This window comes from Grampus griseus (assembly GCF_964374135.1).
Source record: "Grampus griseus genome assembly, chromosome: 5".
Classification (NCBI taxonomy): Eukaryota; Metazoa; Chordata; class Mammalia; order Artiodactyla; family Delphinidae; genus Grampus; species Grampus griseus.
Genome location: NC_138998.1, coordinates 72,164,931 through 72,178,831, shown reverse-complemented (window position 1 = coordinate 72,178,831; position 13,901 = coordinate 72,164,931). Strand labels below are relative to the sequence as shown.

Below are 13,901 nucleotides of genomic sequence, written 5' to 3'. Positions count from 1 at the left end.
ACTAACCTTTTTCAATAAATACTACAGTGTGCTAAACATGAGAATATGAAAGCAAGCAAACCTGAATTGTATTAACAAAAGTAGTATCCAGAGTCTTACCTCACAAAAACAATAATGCAAGAAAACTAATACTGAAAAGTTTTTGATTTTATTTCCAAGATCAAATATTACAACAGGACATTTACATGTATTTATAAAAAAATGCAGCAGTTGAATTTATAGATCAGAGGTTTCCTTGAGTTTGGTCCCTCTCTCAGCACAGTGAGCTGATGTCTTCAAAAGACTTCCCTCCCTCCCCAACCCCAAATGTCCCACCGCCCCCCTCCCCAATTCAAGTTGCAATATCAATATAAAGCAACTGGGTACAACACAGCAAGAATATTCACAATTTGGTACAGCCAAAACCAGAGGATCACCAACTGAGAGAAAGATCCTCATTTTAGAAATTATTTACCTATAGACTATGTGTATCTATAGATATATCACACCCAGTTATCTAAGATTTCCCTGGTTTTAGAGCAAGTGGAAGTTCCATTGAGTCTTAGCCAGCAGTTACAGCTCTGCTTTATCTAACGGCTTGTTTTTCTCCTCCTACAAGTTTAGATTTTCTACGGCCTCCATATGTCTTCAGATTTAAGGCTTTCCCTAGCACCTTTATTATCACTTACTAGAAATACAGGAGGGTCTCTAGTGTGTCTTGAACAAAAAAATTTAGTGGATGATCCAGTTGCCCCTTTCTCATACGGCCCAAAGCCTTCTTCCCACTCTTGAGAAGAACTGCAGAAATAAATGATATCTCCTAGCACCACGGGATTAAAGCCCAGAAAACTGAGAACTATACATATGTGCATTTTAGGGAACATTTGCCAGAAACATTACAATAGAAGCACTGTCTCTGTCCATTATCTTCTTGGATTCAATAACAAAGTTACACTACAGATTAAATTTAGAGCCTGTCCTGCATTAAGAATGCAAATCTCACTAAGACCACCACTTTATCCAGAATAAGGTGAGTACACAAACATCCCAGGGAATTTCTAAACACTGTGAGAAACTGCTTGAGAACACTAAAGCAAATACCCTAAGTTGACTTCACTCAAGCCCCCAACCCACCCCCATCCCTATCCCCAAATTTCATTCCTTGGTTAAACTTCTCTGAATAAGATGGGAAGTGAGGTTTGGAAAATGACATGGAAAATGTTTAAAAAACACAGTTAGTGAAGACATGCCAGAATTGGACATCCCAGATGATTCAGAACGCATTGTTCAAACTAAATTCATACAAAGCATGCACAGAAGCCTACAAACACTCCTGAGTGTTTCCATGGAACAATCAATACCTACTTTGTTTCTTAAAGGGTTAAAAAAAAAAAGACACCAGATGCTTAGAAGTTGTTAACAATCAAAGGGAAAACCATTCTAGAAAGAAAGATTCTTAAGAGTGAATAAAATTGTGTCTAAAATTCATGCCAAAGCTTGGCTGGAAGCCCCTCAAAGTCTAAGTATTGTGGTAGCATCAACTGGTACTCATTTCTCTACATTTAAGACTAGAGGATTATCTCATAGCTTTACTGTCTGTTTCCCAGCAAGTTTTAAATACCCTTTCCAAACCGAAGTGACAAACCGAGGAAAGTAACAAGGCCCAAGTCCCCCAACAGGTAAGATAAACAGCCCCTACAAACTTCCTACTCATTAACTGAAAAGTGGAGGTCACATACTCCTTTCATTCTAATTAGCATGTAAGAGGGGATTTTCTGGTGGCAATGGTCACTCCACATGAGGTTTAACTTACAGGGCAATGAATTATCAAAAAGCTACTGTTAAGAGCATCTGATTATCAGTGTCAAAAACCTATTTATATTTTGAATCACACCATTTATTGATATTTTCCATTATTAAGAACACAGAAGCTTTGAGAAAAGCATACTATAAAGCCATTTTGTTGAAAACAGAAAGATATCCAACTGAGCATCAACATTCCAATGCCATTAACTTGAAATATATCCTGGTGACATGTACTTAAAGTCAGTGACCTTGACAGAGGGGGAAAAAAGCACAATGGCAGGGAATGGCTCCATATCAAGAATTTCTCCCTTATCAGATAAGATGCCCATATTGAGTTTATGAAAAAAGCAAATAGAAAAGATTTTAAGGAAGGGAGAATTCAATTCCAGGTCAGAATTTATCTAATTATTTGAAATGTTTCCCATTTTATTTACCATGTCTAATAAATGAGTGATTCATGGTGGCCCAGTTAGATTAACAACTTCTTTTAATGGAGGTAAAATTTTTCTTATGTTAAGTCCAGCTTATTCTTCCAATTTGTAAACCCAAGTGACCTTATAAGGGATATAAAATCTTAGGGCATTTTGATCTCTGTAGAGGAAATACTATTAGGCAAACAACAAAAATTTGCTGTTTGTTGCAAGAGAATTAAATACAACAAGGCAGCTTTCCATATTTATAGATTAATATTTGATTGTTCTTAGGCAAAATACTACCATCGGTATTTGTATCTCTAATCCTACAAATAAATCTGGTTATCTTTTGAAAATACAGAAATGCTAAATTATGTTTTATTAAAGTAGTTCATATTAGATTGCTCAACTCTACTTTGAGATCATATGTCAAAGCAAGGCCTGTACCAAACACTATCATGTTTATGAGAATGACTGAGATTCTAAGCAATACAACTGCATTCCATAGGCCAAAAAAGGCAGAGGGGTATCATGGAGCTAGCTATTCTATATTTGGAATAAGGATTCTTAGGTAGAGAGAAAATGAGTTATAAAAATGATGTTTGCCTCAAATTCTTTCCTTGTCTATTAATTTACGAAAAATGAAAAATGTTACATATTAAAATTTAGAAATGGAATTTCTTAAACACAGCCAATTTTCATTAAAAATCAAGACATTTTCTGAGAAAAGATGTCAAAAATCAAGAAGAGAATAGAAAAATAAAATAGAAAATTATATTAAAAGATTTTCTAATTTAAGGGTCTCATTGTATCCAATAATTTAACCACGAGATCACTTCATGGGAAAACTACCAAGGTCATCATAATCTCTACTGAAAAAAGCTAGATTCTAAGCTGTCTCTCTAGCAGGATTGATACATAGGTGAATCAAAGACCAAAATAGCCATCACTGAAATACCAAATTTCTACATGTCAGGAGAAATCAATGTCAGGCTTGGTGTTCTCTGTTGGTTATTTTCAGTACTAAAGAACATTCTTACCACCATTCTAAAATGTGTACAGTGCAATACTAAACTGCATGGTGAGGCAGTAACTAAAATGCTAAGCAAGGCAAATCAATGAAGTTGAATATTCATAGTACACAGCTGTCTTTAAGTGGTCCTACTGGAAAACTGCCATGTTCACCAGAAGGGTGGGTTCTTCTTACTCTCATTTAGTTTTACACAAGACATTACTTATTCATCAACCCCCATCCCATGATTTACTATTGAGTAGTACTACTGAATACTATTTACTCTCTCTCTCTGGCTCCAAATGAAAGAGGGCCAGAGAGAGAATGACACCATGGAGATACACTCTATGGGATAAGAAATATTTTAAAAAGTTGGCCTAACTGGATCTTGAAACACTTGTTTCTGTCAAAACCAAGTGTGACTTCTACAGCTTACACAAATCAATTTCCTAACAATTGCTCAGCCAGTAAAGTGCTTTAAGTACACATACAAAATAAAATATAACTCTGGTGTCAGTGAAATATTTGGTTCTCATTACATTTTAGTCATACCCAACACTGATTAGGAACACAGCATTAAGTTTTAGAAGTAATGAATTGTGTTTAAAAGATCATTACTAGATCTGTAACTATTATACTCTCCTTTCTGGAGATTACAGTCATCACAGTAGGGTAGAGCAAGTTACTGGGCAAATGAAACCTGGACACAGGGAAAAAAAAAGCAAGAACTGATTAACAAGTATACTTTTAATTACTCTAGGGATAATATATAAAATAAAGGAAAAGACTAAAAGCATTAAATTTTGGAGTGGAAAGGATTCAGAGATAATCTAATTCAGTGGTCTACAATCTGTAGGTTCCAAGAGTTTCTGCAAAAGGTCTGCAATTCCATATGCACATTTACATTTTCTCCACTTATGGAATTAATGATATTTATACTTAACCCCACAACTCCCCACCACTGCTGAATTTTAAAATTACAAGCCCTTTTACTTGAACAGACTAAGAACTATTGATCTAGTCCAGTTCTCTGTTAATTAGAAGCAGAGCTGTTACCCAAGTACACTTATTGCCTACATATAGTGTCCTTTCTGCATATCATATATAATATATTGTACTATACATTTAATTTGTACCTGGGTATAGAAATTAAATCTTTCCTTCACTTTTCAGTAGCAAGTGGCTCCCTCTGGTATTTTCCTAAGTATCCAAGTGGGATCCCTGCTAGCTAAAATCTTTAATCCTGGAATCAATAATTCTTTCCTACTTGGGTACTAGTTATGCCTTACTGTTAAAACATCATGCCCTAAATCTAGTAGTTACAAAAGGTGGAACTAAAGAATACAGGTAAGTCAAAAGAAAATCTGAGCCACAGTGTTTGCCACTTTCCAGTTTTATTTTCCTAACTAAAGCCTACACTATTCTTTACCCTTTCTAAACTTCTATTGTAATTATGGTTCAGTCTCAAAAAGGTAAGCATTTACATATTCTCCTATTATCTCAAGTGTAGTGTGTCTCTCCAACTGGATAAAACAGGCAGGAACCAGATCTTGGATTTCAAGATTTTTCCAACTTTGATTAAGGACTCAAATAATTGTTAACTTATAGAATCAAGGAAGTAGAATTTTATAGGAGATTTAAAAATATACACATAGAAGTTTCAATAATCTAATACAGATGGGATATAGAAAAGATAATTGTATCTTTTCTGAGAAATGGTTAAAAATTTGATAAAATTCTTTTTTATCCTTTCCATTTTTTCTTGGCAAATAATGCCATAGTTATTTTCCTCTTACATTTTCATCACTGTATCATTTTAAAAAAGCAATCAGTAATCTGCCCCTCAAAATAACAGTGTAAATAAGAATTTATAGGCATAGCACAAATCTCACAAGCTTTAAGGAAAAAAATCAAATGATAACTTACAGAGCCAAACAATGCGAAGATAACCTTTTGAGCAAATTGATTCCTATTGCAGGAGACTACAGCATGGGAGTGAAAAGCATGAATGCCAATTTTGATTTTGCCACTTACTTACTAGCTGTGACATCCTGAACAAGTTCTCTGCACTTCAATTTTCTTCCTTATCTATAAAATGGGGGAAATATCCATTTGGTAGAGTTCTTAGGGAGATTAAAGGAGAAAATGCACATAAAGTACTTCGCACATTAGTTACTCAAAATTAGTTCCCTGTTCTTCCCTCATTTAGCTGTTCTCTTCTCTGGTTCCTTCCTAAATCAAATTCAAAAGACTTCCTGTTACCTTTCCCCTGCTAGTTTTCATTTCATCTCTTTATATTTGTCTCCTGTCATTTACTCTCAAAGTCTATCTTGTTCTTTTCCTCCTTACCTTTTAAGATCTCTCTCAAGCTGTTTCCAATACCTACAAGGAATGACTATTTTTACCTATCTTACTAACTTCATTTTATCTATTCAATAAAACCTCTCCTCCAAAGAGCTAAGGAATTTGCAGAAGAAATAAGACATACTACCTAAGTGGATTAAGTTCTTGAACAAAGCACAATCCATACTCTTCTTGGGTACAATCCATAATGCCTCCCCCATGGGCCTCTATATCAAGGCCAGGATAATTACACTCCTGCCTCAAAATAAAATAAAATCCTCTAATCTTGTACTCTAAACACTCCAGTTTTATCTAAGTTGGATCAGTATCTCATGCCCTATCTCTTTGATATGCTTACTTATATCACTTTGATGTGGTCATCTCACAGTAATCGAAGTTGAAAAAGTCACTTTGGTTTCTCATAAATGGATATGCCAGGGCTGAGCTTATCAGAAAGAACTACATCTTATCATTAACGAACATGTTGTCTCAAGTTCTCTAGATATGTTTTATAAAAAGAAACTAGTAGGTAAAAGAATGAAACAGAATCCTATGGGGAAAATTCTTGACTTCATATTTTTGACAGATTTGGACTTTAGCTGTGACTTTGCCGAGTGGAGATAGGTGCCATGACAGCACCAACACTGAGCATAACCTCATTTCTTACCCTGTGTCTCCCTGAATTTCTAGATTTCTGACCTTGTCTACAACCAACAATTTTTTTACCCTCTAATGCACCTTTGTATATAGCTCTTTTCTTCAGATAGCAAGTATATTATCCAATTTCAGAGATACAACTGAGGAATTAACATGAAAACCATGCCTCCTCACTAAATCAGAAGCTGCTAGTTAGCCTCGAGAGCCTATGAAAAAAACACCGAAGTGGTATTACTCAGTCACCAATCTAAAGAGAGAACTTTGACTCAAGGTATAAATGAAATTGTAATTATATAAATATATTTATAAATATTTATACAATTATATACTTATACATAAGCACTTACACAGACTTAGAAAAAAATGTAAGAACATTAATTCAATAGGACTCACTGAAGAATAAACAGAATTTTCCATGATTTCCTTGAGGAGATACATAACTCATTCTTTAGAGAGGGTCCCTCAAAGTCCAACCATTAGAAACTGTATTCGCTAATTGTGTACTAGCAAAAACAAGCATGTTTTTTTTTTTTTAATCCCCTAGTTGCCAAGAGAGTGATCTTAAAGTAGATGGGAACCTAAAGGTCTCTGAGCAATAGCAATTTATGTTCCTCAAGCAGAAGAATCAGTCAATCTAAACCCCAATTGACAAAATACGTTCATTCTGTATTATGGTTTTATAACAAGTTAAGTTCTGATTTTTGCCACCAGAGTTACTACTACCCCTTCAGAGGACTCTAAAGCTCAAAATAAGAATCGAGCATAATGTGAAGCTGATAAGTCAAATCATATTATATAGATTCAAGATGGCCTCTTCTAAATAATATTGAAAAAAGCATTCATCAACTATAATTTGAATGTGGCTTTTGTTGGCAGAAAAAACCCACATCTGAAGATTACTGGTAATCTTCCCCACCTCCCTTACTAAATGTTGTCTTATGAATTGATTTTAAAGGTCTTCTACTTAGAGAGGTTTTCAGTTTTGATACCTTTTGCAAGAAACAGCATGAGGAATTAGGCTCATTCAGTCACCAGAGCCTTTTAGAGACTGTTCCAACCAAGGGTAAAAAATGAATCATTATTTCTAACCAAAGGAACATGGTTAGCAACTCTCAGCTGCATCTCTTCTTTTTCCCCTGGGGCATACATTAAGTATGCCTTAAAGTACATAGGACAATCAATAACCATAGTGGTTACAACTACAAGCCACTGTACTCATGATTATTGAACATGTGCCTTCCTACAGATCACTTGTGGACCCAAACAATGGAAGGGCCAAAGGAACTATTATGCTGCACTGGCAAGAACAGCAAGCACCTTCCTATCCCAGTCGCCACAATATGCTCACGAAATGTCCATTCCAGGACTAGCAGGATCAAGATAGTTTATAGAGTAATAAAGAAAGCTGTCTCAGGCTAGGATATTGAAAGCCACCCCATGCTACTCACTCTAGTTTAACATTCTTTCTGTCAATAACACATATCATGGAAACAATTCTAGCTGGGAAGATGGGAATCCTTTGAAAAAAATTTTAAATATGATGAGCAATAATTATAAAGGATGCTTTTTCCATGTAAACAAAACCCTGGACACTGTTACACGATTATTTCCTACATGAATAAAACAAAACATGTGTTAGAGAATTTCCTCTCCCTACTAAACATGGGGCTTACAAAAAAAGGAGGCTGCTCTTATTGTGAATCTAGCCATTCCTTTACCAAAGGAGTCTGAGGAGTAACATTATCATTTGATCCCAAAAAAGTGCTGTGTAAGAGACCACTTATTGGAACATACATTTCCTGCTGCCAGTACTAGGAGGTCTTATCCTAACACTTCCATTTGGTCACCAGATTAGGTAAGAAAGAGAGAAAAGTAGGAAAAAGAAGAAAATGGGAGAAGAGAGAAAAAGAGGGGTGGGGTGGGGTATGTGAGACTGATTATAGGAGAGAACAAGAAATAAAAGAGAAGGCAGGTGACTTGCTTGCCCAACTTTGGCTCTATGGTCCTATGAGCCAAAATACATACTCAGTGACATGGTATCTCACAGAAAAAGGGAAAGAAAGGGGTAAGCTGAGAGAGGTCAGGCCATGATGTTAATTTCTTTCCTGTACAAAGACAGTCTCTTGAGGACAAAGGCCTGCCTCCTGTAATGTAATATCATAGTCCAGATGAGAGAGTTTCCTTCGAGGAAAGTTGGTGAGAAGTTCAAAACGTTCATTTGGATATCCTTTAGATTGGACATGCTTCACCAAAGCCTATGAAAAATAACAGAAAGACAAAGCTGTTAGATGGAAACAAAAAGAAAGAGCATATTGAAGAATTAAAAATATAACATTCATTTTAAAATCAGATAAAAGTTTAAGTTATTCTTTCAGATAATTGAAGCTTACTCTTATGGAAGGGCCAATATAACCCTCTGGATGGGGAGATACTAAACCTGCACCCAATAATTTAGAGCCATTAAGTGATACTGAAATATACAGGGTTATTACTGTCTCTCCAATAAACAAACCCAATTTCTTCCCTGGTGGTGCAGTGGTTAAGAAGCTGCCTGACAATGCAGGGGACACGGGTTCGAGCCCTGGTCCAGGAAGATCCCACATGCCGCGGAGCAACTAAACCTGTGTGCCACAACTACTGAGCCTGTACTCTAGAGCCCGCAAGCCACAACTACTGAGCCCTTGTGCCACAACAACTGAAGCCATGTGCCTAGAGCCCGTGCTCCGCAACAAGAGAATCCATCACAATGAGAAGCCCACGCACCACAATGAAGAGTAGCCCCCGCTCACCACAACTAGAGAAAGTCTGTGCAGCAATGAAGACCCAAAGCAGCCATAAATAAATAAATAAAAATAAAGTTCCCTTAAAAAAAAACAAAAAAACTATTGTCCTAATTTTTAAACATTTTATCAGTTTTCCTTCTTTCTATTTATCATGGAAGATATGTCATTCATCCTATCTTGTCACCTGTGCATTGAATCCCTTCTTGTCATCTCAGAAACTGTGCCACCACGGAATACCACTCTTTTACAGGTATCTTCAACATCTTCTCTGCAGATACCTCCCATAAGACTTAAACATGCTCAGTCTCTCCTTCGATCATCTTTTCCCCTCTGATTACTGCTCACTCCCCACTCTAGCTTCACAACCAACCTTCTCAAAAAAGTGGTCTATACTTGTTGTATTCATTGTCTCATCTCCCATTCCTTTCCAATTACTAGACTAGGGAGACAGTCTGGATATTAGCACCAGAGGCCAGAGCCTACTTGCATTCAAGTCACAGTCTTCAAGATTCTAATTATTTTTAGCCACAGCAAATGGCCAGGTATGAACACCTGACTCAAGGAGGATCCATTCATAGGCTAATCTAAGCAAGTCAGACTCATTCTCTTTTCTAGAAGTTGAAAAATATGGAGGGAGGGCCCATCAGCTGTGGACTCTGGAGGAAAAGGCCCTCAAAGCACCGGTATGACAGACTATGTACAAGCTGTTTTGCAAACAAAAGCCACCAGAATACAGAGAGAAGAATGGTATGAAGTAGAGAATCACAAGGGGAAAACCCAACAGGCCCCACAAGAGAAACACACAGGAAAATAGTCTTGGTTCTTAACTACTTTGCAGTTCCAGCTACTAGGAAACCCAGGAGGCCCCTCTACAGTCTTCAAATAACCCCACTCCCCTTTTCCAGGTAATAATTTCAGTTAGGTTTCTATTACATGCAGCCATGGAACAGAAATGCCTTGGCTACAATGGACTATGTGAGTTGCCCAAGATAATTTGGGAAGGAAATAAAGCAGTTGGAATTAAGATTCACCACAGTGAAGTTTCCAGTTAGAGGTCAGACCTAACACATATTTCAAAGAATCATCAAGCTAATTATGCCAATTAGTTTTTCTGCTTCGAGTAAATGCTTCCAATTAGATATACTTACTAGTAGTTTAGCTTGCTCTGGAAGAGTGATTTGTTCCCTTTTTCCATCTGGATACCGCAACATCAGCTGTGCTTTTGGTCCTAAAGGAAGGGTTAAAAAATATATAGAGAGATATAGCTGCTTAAGATAGAAGACTAATTTAAACAAATAAACAAATCCCTTCAGTAATATTCAAGTATTAAGTAAAGGAAATCTAAAATGTAACCCACCATTTACATCAATGCCCTCCACTATTCCATCTGATTTTTCAGGTGACATCTCCAATATTTCTGAATCCATCGCTGGCAATCCTTGGTGGTTTGTGGCTGTTCCAGGCTCAGTTCTGGCAGGGGGCTCAGTCAGTGACCTTCTGTTCTCCTCTTTTCTATGCCCCAAATCTTTGTGGGGAGACTTTCTAGACTTGGCAAGATTCTCTATCTCCTCCTCCTCATCAGAGCCACAAACGGATATGAACTCCTCACTGCCAGAAAAAAGTTCAGATTCAGATTCTTCATCTGAGCGGCTATCCTGTTTTGTCTGTGTGGAATCAAAATGTGTCTCCTGCAAGGAGGCTCTGATGGCAGCTTCTAGCTGGCTGTCTTCACTTGCATCTATAAGACTCTCCTGCAAGATGCAGTCATAAAACATGGGTAGAAAGAAAAAGAAAACAGTTAAACCAAAAAATAATCAAGTCAAATAGGGCACAGGAAATGTAACAGCTTGCCATTATTATTTTCTGCTGGATGTATCTCTTCTATTAAATTTTAAGCTATTTGAGGGCAACAACTTTGTCTTACACAGCCAAGTTGGAATGGAATTTTAAAAACAAAAATAAAAACTGTCATACCATCTGGCACAATGATTGCAAGCACAAGATTTGGTGGTAGGGGAGAGGAATCAAGAAAACAATTTATTCCTTGCCCAGAACAAGACATGAATTAAGATTTCAAATATAAAACCAAAACATCAGTATTTAAAATGACTAAACACAGAGAAAGATGTCTATCTTGCTTACCATTGTATACTTCAACTAGCCCTGCTTTGGTGCACAGAAGGGGATCAATCAATCAATAACTCAGTAATGATCATTTTTCAAAAAAATCTAACAGTCAGATCTTTAACATTCAAAACAAAACACCGCAAAAAAAAATATGAAAAAACAACTATATTTTCCCAAGCTTAATTTCAATGAAGGTTTTCACTGTGATCATGAAAAACAATTTTCAATAGCTTTTGCCTTGGAAAAGTTCTAATGTCACAGGTTTCACTAAACTTATTGAGTCACAGAATATGAATTGCTTGAATGGAACTTATTTAGATCCTAACTCAAAACAAATTATACAAAAAAAATTTTTTATGATAGCCAAAAATTGAACACTGGATACCTTATAATATAAAGGAACTACTGTTAATTTTTAGAGGTTATGTTAATGGTACTGTGACTGTTTTTTAAAAATAAAAAGAACCTTTATCTTTTAAAGATACATGCCAAAGTATTTAATGAATGAAACAATGAATTCTGAGATTTGATTCAAAATAATGCACAAAGGATGGGGTATAACTGTAATAAGACTGGCCACATGTTGTTAATTATTGAAATCAGTTAATGGATACACAGAAGCTCAATAAATTCCTTGTACTTAAAAATTTTCCACCATAAAAAGTTTAGGTTGCTAACAAAAAACTAAAGGACCCTCAATTTGGCTTTCCCTATCTGCCAATCATATAGCAAAAAAACTTTTTTAAATTTTAAAGAAACTTAAGGCTAATTTACCACCAAAAAAAACAAAAACAAAAAGCAAGTAGATGTGCCCATGTGACCTGCAATGGCTTAGGTGAACTGCAGGTTTATAATAATGATAGTGCATAACGTGTAGCTTGATTTTTAAAGATTGCTGCCATGGTAGACACTGCTGGCTTCCTACCCAACATTCTTTCTCCTCTGAATCCTTACTTACAGAATCCTAATTATGTCTATAAATGAAATATGTCCCACTAAAAAATTCTATTTACCAGTTCCCCTTGCAGCTAAAAAAAATTGTGGAATGGAACTAAAGCAGCACTTACAGAGAAAGTATAGAACTAAATGCCTACATTAGAAAAGAAAGTCTCAAATTAATAACTAAATTTCCATCTTAAATTAAAAAGTACCCCATACGAAAAAAATTAAATTAAACTCAAACCATGCAGAAGGAAAAAGGACAGAAATCAACCAATAACTTAGGAAACAAAAGAAAAATCAATGAAACCCAAAGCTGGGTTTTTAAAAAGTCAATAAACTTGATAAGCCTCTAATCAGACTGTCAGGGGAAAAAAAGTCACAAATTACCAGTTACAGGACTGGAAAAAGGGCCATCCCTACAGATACCACCGTCATTGAAGGAATAATAAATACAATGAACAACTTTACATCTTTGACACTTCAGGTAAAATGGACAAATCCCTGGAAAGACACAACCTACTAAAGCTCAATAAAGAAGAAACAGATATCCAAATAGTCCTATATCTATCAATGAAATTGAATTTGTAGTTTAAAACTTCCTACAAAGAAAACTCTATGCCCAGGTGGCTTCGCTTGTAAATGTCATCAATTATTAAGGAAGAAATAATACCAATTCTACACAAACTCTTCCAGAAAACCAAAGAGGAAGAAATACTTCCTAGTTCATTGTGAGGCCAGCATTAACCTGATACCAAAGCCAGACAAGATCAAGCTCTTACACGGAAAACAAAAGACAAAAAAAAAAAACAACTATAAACCAATAACCCTCATAAACAGAGATATAAAAATTCTTGACAAAATTTTAGTATATCAAACTTAACAATATATAAAAAAGCAATGCATCATAACCAAGTGGGTTTTAGCCCACGAATGTAAGGTTGGTTTAACATTAGAAAACCAACCAGTGGAATTCACTAAAAAAGAAAACCATATTATCATTTCAATAGATACAAAAAATCACATGACAAAAACCTCTCATAAAACCTCAGCAAATCAGGAATAAAAGGAAACTTCCTCAATCTGATAAAGTATATATATAAGAAACATATAGCTAACATCAAACTTATTGGTCAAATACTGAATAATTTCACCCCAACACCAGAAACAAGTTAAGGATGTCTAATCTCACTACTTCTATTTAACTTTGTACTGGAAAGAAAAAGAAAAAGAAATAAAAGGAATAGAGATTGTAAAGGAAGAAGTACATCAGTCTTTATTTGCTGACAACATGACCATGTATATAGAAAATTCTAAGAAATCTACAAAAAAGTTACTAGACCTAATAAGTGAGTGTAGCAAGGCTGCAGGCTACAAGGTCAATATACAAAAGCTACAAAACACTGCTGAGAGAAATTCAAGGCTTAAATAAATGGAGAGATATATGCCATGTCCATGGATATGAAGACTCAATGCTGCTAAGATGTCAATTCTCTCCAAAATGATCCATAGAGCTAATGTAATTCCAATCAAAGTCCCAGCAGCTTTCCTCGAAGAAAGTGACAAGCTGATTCTAAAACTTATACTGAAATGCAAAGGACCTGAAATAGCCAGAACAACTATAAAGAACAAAGTTGAAGGGCTTACACCATGCAATTTCAAGACTTATTACAAAGCTATAGTAATCATTAAGACAGTAAAATAATGACATAAAGGTAGACAAATCAATCACTGGAAAGAATAGATGCCATAAACCCACACATCCATGATCAATTTCTGACAAAGGTACAAAGGCAATTCAATGGGAAAAGGATAATCTTTTCAACAAATAGTGCTGGGACA

General features: G+C 35.7%; 1 protein-coding gene across 1 annotated transcript in view; it reads right to left on the bottom strand.

Annotated features, from left to right (window-relative positions):
• Window positions 1-209: 209 nt before the first annotated feature.
• The window catches only part of UBXN7 (UBX domain protein 7), a 68,230-nt gene continuing 54,538 nt past the window's right edge, over window positions 210-13,901 (bottom strand). Inside the window, exons 9-11 of the mRNA XM_082654133.1 lie at window positions 10,351-10,744; window positions 10,142-10,221; window positions 210-8,465 (exon numbers count right to left, since the gene is read on the bottom strand). Of these exons, the coding sequence (XP_082510259.1) occupies window positions 8,304-8,465; window positions 10,142-10,221; window positions 10,351-10,744 (636 nt within the window). The 3' untranslated portion in view covers window positions 210-8,303. The remainder of the gene's footprint in view (window positions 8,466-10,141; window positions 10,222-10,350; window positions 10,745-13,901) is intronic.